Here is a 9,537-nt window from a genome sequence, read left to right as displayed (position 1 = left end):
TCTCAGTCTATAAACTGGCTGTTACCTATGCACCAGGTGCATCTCACTGGGTTTTAACACCAGAGGCTCAGCCTCAAAACTCACATCTACATGTCACCACAGTAGGACAAACCGACAGACGGGGAATCCTTACATTATCTAAATTGTTTTAAAAATTTTGAATAGAAAGAACTGCTAAATTAAACAATGTAGAAGAAAATATTTTGGGCTAATACTTATTTCTAAATGTACAGATAAATATCGATGATATTAAATGATCTCTGATTAAATTATCATCTATGATTTTATTAGAGTAAATTTTTTTTTTTTTTTTCTGTGACCCAGTACTATAATGAGAGCTCTGGTGGTTCAGTGGTAAAAGCATTCAGCTGCTAATTAGAGGACTGGTGGTTTGACCCCACCAGCCATTCCACAGGAGAAAGATGAGGCAATCTGTTTCCATAAAGATTTGCAGCTTTAGAAACCCTATGGGAGCATTTCTACTCTGTCCTATAGCATGAGTCCTATAGCTATGAGTCAAAATTGACACGCTGGCAGTGTGTTTGGGTAGGGGATTATACTGAATTAGTGGTTATCCTGATAGGTCAGAAGTCACCATCTCTCTCCTAGACAGTAGGGCACCAGCTTTCACTGAAGGGTTAACTGCTGACTTAGGGTCTGAGCAGGTCATGGCTATCGCTTCTCCATGTTAGCAGTTAACCTTGGTTCAGAGAAACGCTACTCCAGATTGTTGTTCTACATATGATAAAATACCTTGGTGGCTGCCACCTCATCCCTTCTTACACTTGTGAAAAGCCCCATAGTCATTGATATCTGTCAACCCTGATCATTCTGTGTACCATGGCTTATTGATAATACCTGCATTATGTTCTAAAGGTCTCTATGTCCCATTTGTCTCAGATTCAACTATAATAATCTGTGTGTGCATCTGTGTGAATGTATGTATGTGTTCATGTTGGGGAGATCTATATGAGTAAGAGTGTGTGTGGCTGTCTCTTTGGGGAAATATCTATTTTGAATGAATGTCTGTTAAGTATCATGTATACAGAGATCACTAAACATTTGGAGTTTCCAAGTAAAGACAAATCAATTGGAATTGTCTGAGACCAGTTCAGTTTCTTGGAGAGTTGGCATTACAGTTTTTTGTTTAGAAATCTGCTGCAGTTGATATATGTTTCTCTAATTTTTCCATTGTAGGGCAATGCCCTGTACTTCAAATCTGCCAGAAATGTTACAGTGAACATCCTCAATGACCAGACTAAAGTGCTAACTCAGCTGATAACAGGTAAGAAAAAAAAAAAAGAGAGAGAGAGAGAGATTAGCACAGTGCCTGCTCCATGGTAGGCACTCAGAAAATGTTCAAATTTGAATCAAACACCATGTGAACTAAGGAAAAGAGTATCTGCTAACACGTTACTGGGTTAAGAAAGAGAATATGGCATGCTTTCTGTGATTCTACTGAAGCATAGAATCCCATCATATATATACATTTAATTTATGCAAATCTAACTGTATTTGCTTTAGGGAGAAAATCTATTTTTCATATAACATGGCTCTTAAACATAAGCCAGCTGCTTCATCTGGTGCTCACCCAAAGAAAGCTCTCTGCTCCAGTGCCAGAGGAAAAACTGGCTGTGTTGGATTGATTGCGATAGAGCCATATACAAAACCATGGACCCAATACTTTATGGGTTATAAAAGGGATTTGTAATAGTAGTTTGAATCCATGCCATATATTTGCTGTGCATACTGACTTTGAACCTTAGTCAACTATAAGATGCAGATGTTATCTCCACTGAATGTGTTTGTGTGGTTCCTTTTAATATAGCAGATCTGTTCCTAACAGCTGCAGAAAGCACCCATTGGGTTTTAAACTGCATAATCCTGAAATTTAAACAGGGACTTGGTTGATTATAATAATGATTATGATGATAAACATGGGTGTCATGGCTGTCGTAATGTGTTGAGGGTATGATCAATGCCCCCTCTGTAGCATATAAGCAGCAGGAAGTAGGCAGGAAGCATCATACATCCACCCAGTAGAAGGAAAAGGGGGTGTGTGTCTGAATGGCACTGTTATTCTTCCAGACAGAAAATCCATTTGTTTGGCTTCAGGGCTAAAAGGAAAGCACGCAGATGGACATTTTGAGAAGCCCAAATGGCCTGAAATGTTACTATGACTAAAATATCTGGAGTCCCACTCATAGACAAGCCAAGGGAAACAGGTGCCTTTATTCCTAGAATCTTTTTTGCTTAGGAAGTAAGCCTGCTAGTCCCCTAGGAGAGCCTCATAAGAATTTGAAGATTCAAGGCTGGTGGGTGCCTTGGATCATCCACCAACAGAACTGAGGGACCAAAGGAACTGTACCACACTGGAGCCCAGATTCTGTAAACATGTTGTTTTGGCGTAGACAGGATTGTCGGCCTTGCTTATGTAACATCTGCCCTGCAGTCACAATGCTAAATAATTAAATAAACAGCTTCACTAAGCAATGATTTAAGCGACATGTGTGAAAATTGCCTCCAGGAGGGGAATAAATCCAAACTCCAGCTCCCAGACTCCGGCATTCAAAAGGAACTTATTTAGCCTGTTGATCATTTGCCATCTATTTGCACTGGGAGGTTTGGTTTACTTGAGAGGTTTTGTTTTGATAAAGTTGGAACTGCCCACATAACTATTACTCAGTAAGAGTCAGCCAGTCTCCCTCTCTCTCTTCTTCCCCCCTCCCAATCTCTCTTTTCCCCTCTCTCCATCCCCACATCCTATCCTATCTCTGACCTTAGCTCTCCTTTCCCCCTTAACCCCTCTCTTCCCTTCCTTTCCCTTCCTTTTCCTCCTCTCTTCCCTTCTCACTCTCCCTCTTCACACCTTCCTTTCTTTCCTTTTCTCCTTCTCTTTTTCTTCCTTCCCCTCCTCTCCTTTTCCCTTCTCCTTTCTTTCCTTTCTCCTGGCCTTCCTCCTCTCCCCATCCTTGAAACCTTTGTCAAGTCCTTCCTCTTCTCTCCACTTGTGCTCTCCTCTCCCTTACTCTCTCTTCCCTTCTCTCTTCCTCTTTCTCTCATCATCTTTTTCTCCCCCCTCTCTCCTCTCCTCTTTTCTCTCTCCCCTTTTTCTTTCTTACATTCTCTCTTCTTTCGTCTTCCCCCTTCCTCTTCTTTCTGTTTCCCCTGTCCAAAAAGACACTTATGAGAGCTGGGAGACAGGTATCCCTAATTCTTATGGTAAAGCACAAGGTAACTAACATGAAAATGATATGGACAAAAAGCCATTCTAATACCAGCCAGTGAAGCCTTTCAAGATGATTTCTACAGAGAATGGTAGATGTTTGGAAAATATAATCCTGAAGACACAAGCTCACATACACAAACATACACATAAACCTTCTGAAGTTTTTCTTCAGGATATTCCCTTTATACCCACATTTATGTACACAGAGGAAAGCACAGAGCCATTCTAGCAGGCAATAGCTTCTAATGCCTCTTCAACTTGATGATTTGGCAGCAAATTGCTCCTGTCTTCTAACCAGCATGATCTACAAAGGCAATCCTGAAGACTCAAGAATTCTCCTGCTTACCTAATGAATGTCTCAAAAGCCCATTTCGAATTCTAATGTTAGCAGCTCAGGTAATCTTTTTGCAAGAAACAATGCTTTAAATGATCATTAAGTTCCCAAGATAGTACACAAATGCAGATTTTACACATAATGTTGCTGATTTTGTATCACACTCATAATAATCAGGGAACCCTCTGACCCATAAAGAGGAAACTTGTAAGAAGGCCTTTGACAGCATCATGCAGGAGTGGGGAATGGTCCAGTGTCAGGCAAATTGAGGAAAGAAATTAAGAAAAATCACCAGGCCTTTCCAGCTCCCAGATCTGTATCTGTGTGATGACTTGGATACTGCTGATTCATCCTGATAGACTCCATTTCTTTACAGTTGCCATGCTCATTCTCTTCTTTGTTTAAGGTATTAATTAAGGAGACACTTCGCACATAGTCTACCAAGCACAGAGGGAGATTAATTGAAGATTAGTTTCAAATAAAAAATAGTGATTTTTTTCCCCTCCCATAGAGGATCAATGAGTTCACCAAGAGACCTCCCAAACAGTCTCCGGCTCCATTTGCTTTCCCCTCTAGAATCATTTTTTAAGATTCAGGCCACATCCAAGGAAGTTTGGCAGCCCCAGGTGAAAATCAACTGCATCGCTGAGCCTGCAGTTACTCTGTTGGATTTTGGCTAAAGCTACCAATTACTGAGCTTTGTACACCCAAATAGTTCTGGGCCTTGGTAAATTACATTGTCTGTTGTGAAAAGCAAAATGATATAATTGTGCTTTGTGTTGTCTGATTGATACAGGCTTTTCACTGTATCCTTCTTGTGGCTTACAACCCTGTTCATGAGTTCAGGGTAAATTCAGCTTATACACATGAAGATGCCCTTGACTCTTGGGAACCGAGTCTGATGATATTGCCCAGGTCCATGATGGCAAAGTCCCAGGATTTGTGTTCTCTATCCCCCCAGTTATACCCGACTTTGCTATATGACTGAATCTGGAGTCTGCAAAATACTCATCTGGTAACCATCCTGTGATCAGGCACTCATTCATTAGCTCTCCATTATCTTCCCATCAACAACTCCCCTTAAAAAAAAAGATAAACACTCTAAGATAGATAGATTTTACTGAAGGTTTCACAGTGACCAAGAAGACAGCTGCATCTTATCCCTTGCAGAAAAATTTAATGCAATTCCCTCATTATGCATCCCTTAAAAGAACCGAGATGTATAATGATGGCTTTGCATTGAGTTTTTCTACAAGGGCTAAGCTGCAGCTGTCTTCTTGGCATGAGTTTCTTTCAGGTTTCCTTTTCCTTTAATACTGGAAAAGCTCATGGAGCAGCTTCATTCCACACATTAGACAAATACACATCCTTGTCTAATATGGAACACTCCTGCAAGCTCCATGGCAACCCAGATCGGTTATCAGCACACTTGGTGACCTTGAAAGAGCTTTTGGCCTTGCTGTCACCTGTTCTCATCTGCAGCAGAAGGCAGTCAGACAGAATCCCAAGTCTGGGTCCCATCCTGCTTGAAAAGTCTGTGGATCTCTGCTCTCCCAGCTCTCCCTTATTAAAGATCCTTCCCAGTAGCCTTTCTTTCTGTCAGAGCATAATGTGGATAGATTGTCAAGAGATCATGTGTGCTGAATTGATGTAATTATTGAATGGTGAAGGTGGGCTAAGAGATATCAAACCAAAAAACCCATTGCTATTGAGTTTATTCCAATTCATAGCAAGCCAATAGGACAGAGTAGAACTGCCCTATCAAGTTTCCAAGGCTGTAATCTTTACAGCAGCAGACTTCCACATCTTTCTTCTGCAGAGTGGCTAGTGGGTTCTGAAAACAAACACACACATACACCTTCTGAAGTTTTTCAGAAGTGATGTAATTGTGCTTTGTGTTGTCTGATACAGTCTTTTCAGTGTACCCTCCTTGTGACTCACAATCCATTCATGAGTTCAGAGTAAACCACTGACCTTTGGGCTAGCAGCAAAGCTCTTAACCACTGCAGCACCACGGTTCCTTGACTAAGAGATAAAACCAACCAAACCAAACTGACTGCCATGGAGTCGGATCCTTGCCATTAATTCTTTTGAGTGGGTATGTGACCATTGCATGAGAAAAATGATGATGGTGATGATGATGATGATGATGGTGATGATCACAATAGCAGCCCCTTATATTTCATAGCACTTTTCAATCTACAAAATATTCCTTTTATAAACACAATGTCCTTTGCTCCTTTTACCCTTTCTATGAAGTAGAGAGGCAGCGTTTATCCAATTTCACAGATACAGAAACTGAAGTTCAGAGAGAGCAAATGGTTTGCAAAGGTCACATTTAACAGAAAATGAGAGGCAGTTGGGGCACAACTCACATCTCCTGATTCTCAGTCTAACAGAATTGAGAAACAGAAATGTATTAGACATGCAGGAGCTAGTCTACACTACCAGTTAGGCCACTGTCTTCTGTTGAATAGCAACAGTGTCACAGGACATCAGCATCAAATAATGACACTCTATGAGTATGATTGATTAAAAAAAAAAACTCACTGCCATCAAATCGATTTTGACTCATAGCGAACGCTCCTTGGGTTTCCAAGGTGGTATAACTTTGGAAGTAGATTGCCAGGAAGTCAGTTCTGGTCATGTCTGAACACAGACAAATCATAAATTTTCTTCAAACCACAAAACTCCCAAACATCCCCCTGTTGTGGCTAATATGAGTGACTGCTATTTCTTTATCCATTACAACTTTAACATTGTTCAGAGCATCCACATTTCTTGTTTATATTTATTAAGATATATGGCTCTGGTGGTGTAGTGCCTAAGGCATTTGACTGCTAACCAGAAGGCTGGCAATTCAAACCCACTCACTCACTCACTCACTCCTCAGAAGGAAGATTGGGCAATCTACTTCCATAGAGATACCTCCTCAGAAACCCAAGGAGGGGTCACTATGAGTCAGAAAACAACTTGACCGCAGTGATTTTTTTTTTTTAATACGGTCATAAAATTACCACCACCTCCTTGTATTACCGAAACAAGAGCAAAATCTTGCTTCCTTAAACCCTCCACCAAATCACCTAACCAAACCAAAACCAAACCCACTGCCATCAAGTTGATTCCAACTCATATTGACCTCCATTGGGTTTCTGAGATGGTAAATCTTTACAGAAGTAGATTGCTTCTGCGGAATGGCTGGTGGGTTTGAACCTCCAGTCTTCTGGTTAGCAGTCAAATGCCTTAGGTACTATGTCACCAGCCCTCCTTCAAAATCACCCAACAGAAGCCCAAATACTATCATAAGTCCTTCTTACACCCTCTTACAGAATTGATCCTGGTTCTCCATGGTATGTATTCTCCCACCATGCAACCAGTCATCAACCCAACTTGTTCAACAACAGGTGTTTCCCTAGTGATCTTTAGCTGAATGGCCTTAAGGGCCTTTTGATTGCTACTTATTATTACTAACAGGAATCTAGAAAAACACCTAGAAGCAAACAAAGATTCTATAATAAAATTTTCTGGAAACTTTTAGAAAAATACAATATTTCTGGACTCGTCACTCAGAAATTATTCTGTAGGAATTTCTAGATTGAAGATAAACTCCTTTTAATGTAGGCTAAATTTATTAAGGATGATAGCACCCTTAGATTATTCTGATGCATTAAGACTAGCATATTTGGGGAGCCATCTTTCAGATAAATCCAGCTCAGAAAGACTGAAATGTTTCCTCTTTTTAGAAATTCTAGCATATTAACTTGCTCTCTGCAGCTTTCTCATTTGCTAATAAATTTGTTCTTTGTATTTGTCTCCTTTACTAAAATATAAGTGTCATTAGATCAGAGACTTTGTCTTTGTTATGCACCATGATAACCTCACCTTGAAGAACAGCAATCTATTGTCATATGATAAACCACCCAATTTTTATTACTGTTATTACTATTGAATGAAACACTAGCAGAAAAGTCAGAAAACTCCAGAGCAATTCATTACAATATGTTGTAGCCTTTTCTGTCAGGAATTGATCTATACTGAGTAAATAGACTTGTCTGTTGTAAAATTCAGCCAGTGGGTCAAAGATATGGACATGGGTGAGCTTCCCATATCTTGATATGTTCAAGGCAAAAAAATATCTGTAAGAATTTGACAGTAATTTGGTAGCTAGCTGAGAGAAATGTCATGCAAGCATTAGTTTGGAGGAAGGACATAAGTCTATAAAATCATAGTTTGTGAGTCTATGATTAAAAGTAATTGACAAGACATGACTGAAGTCAGAACGCTGATGTTCATGGTTGATTTCTGAAAACCAATCCACTCAAATTAAAGTCCAATGCAATGTTGCCCAACATGTATGTTCTATGAAAAACATTTTGTTATCAAATGCAATGAGGCTAATGTATTCTGTTTCTCCCTTCTAGGTCCAAAAGCTGTAGAAGCATATGGGAAAAAGTTTGAGGTAAAAACAGTCTCTGGAAAACTGCTCTTCTCAGCAGATGACAAAGAAGTGGTAGTCGGAGCTGAGAGATTAAGAGTTTTAGGTAAGGAAATGTAATCATTTAATTGGTTGCTACTGGTATATTTTAGAAGAAAAGTAGAATTTTGTCTTGGGGAATGCATGATTTAACCAGTTACCTAGATCATTTAAAGCAAGGCAGTTGAATATCCATGGATCCTGGTCTTCCGGTAAAAATTTCTCAAGTTGTAAAATCTTTCTGGCGTGTCTACCAACATTGAGCTTTGGATTAGGATATATGGTCATTCAAAGAAGCATAATACACCATATTTTGTATTCATATATCAACCATCCAGCTGTCTTGCTCACAGCAGGCATTATTACGTACATGATACGGTGATATCTTAACCTGGCTACAAGCTATGAATCACCCAGGGAATTTCTGAAAACTTTAGATTCATACATCCAACCACTGACTGAGTCAGAAGCTCTGATAGAAATGCCTGAGAATTTGTCTTTAAAAATATTGACAGGAACTTTTGTGGCCCCACTTTGGGGAACCATTAAATTAGAGCACAAACAAATTAATCTTCCACAGCTGTACACTGAAACAGTCTAGAATGGTGGTTCAAGAGTCCTGGTGATGGAGCGTACCTGAATTAAAAATTTAATTGTCACCTACTAGCCATTTGACTTTGGCAAGTTATCACTGAGCCAGTTTTCTTTTTTGCTCAATAGGGCTAAGAACAATCACCGTTCCAAGTCATCCACAGAGTTAAATAAGAAAATGGTATACACACTAATCACAGGGACTAGCACAAAATACCAATAGCAGTTACCTTCAATTCGGTTCTAACTCATGATAACCCCATGTATGTCAGAGTAAAACTGTGCTCCACAGCATTTTATATGGCTGATTTTTTTGGAAGTAGATCACCAGCTCTTTCTTCCAGGGCATTACTGGGGTGCCTCTTACCTACAACTTTGCAGTTAGCAGTTGAGTTTGCTAACCATTTGCACCACCAGGGAATAATGCTCAATAAATGGTGCTGTAACTGTTACTATACTTACCACTACCATTATTAATACTAATATTAATTTTCCTTCTCTTGTTCTCTAAGATTGATCAAACCATAATGGTTAAAAATTCTAACTCTAATTAATTCACTGTAGTTTAACCTAGGGATGCACAAAATAGCAGGGCAGAAGAGCAGGAGAAAGGGGTTAAAGCCAGGAAGACAGACAGAGGTATAGTCAGCCACAGGGACCCAGCTGGGGGTGAAACGAGAGGTCTCCAACAGCAAGACAAACTTGTCTGTTTGTTTGTCCTACTGTGGTGAAACGTAGACTTGAGTTTTGAGGCTGAGCCTCTGGTGTTTAAAACCCAGCGAGATGCACCTGGTGCACAGGTAACAGCCCAGCTTGTAGACTGAGACAGACTAGGAAGAAGGAAGAGGCCGTCCACTTCTGAAAGAATTGGCCAGGGAAAACCTTATGAATAGCAAAGAAACACTGTTT

At 39.9% G+C, this 9,537-nt stretch overlaps 1 protein-coding gene across 1 annotated transcript in view; it reads left to right on the top strand.

The window, feature by feature from the left end:
- The window catches only part of SGCD (sarcoglycan delta), a 639,197-nt gene that overhangs the window by 373,672 nt on the left and 255,988 nt on the right, over positions 1–9,537 (top strand). Inside the window, exons 3-4 of the mRNA XM_007946410.2 lie at positions 1,198–1,285; positions 7,985–8,104. Of these exons, the coding sequence (XP_007944601.1) occupies positions 1,198–1,285; positions 7,985–8,104 (208 nt within the window). The remainder of the gene's footprint in view (positions 1–1,197; positions 1,286–7,984; positions 8,105–9,537) is intronic.

The sequence above is a fragment of the Orycteropus afer genome, unplaced genomic scaffold (assembly GCF_000298275.1).
Source record: "Orycteropus afer afer isolate SDZICR_OR568_19922 unplaced genomic scaffold, OryAfe1.0 scaffold00160, whole genome shotgun sequence".
NCBI classification, from domain to species: domain Eukaryota; kingdom Metazoa; phylum Chordata; class Mammalia; order Tubulidentata; family Orycteropodidae; genus Orycteropus; species Orycteropus afer.
Note: the sequence above shows the minus strand (reverse complement) of the source record. Positions and strands in the feature narration are given on the sequence as shown.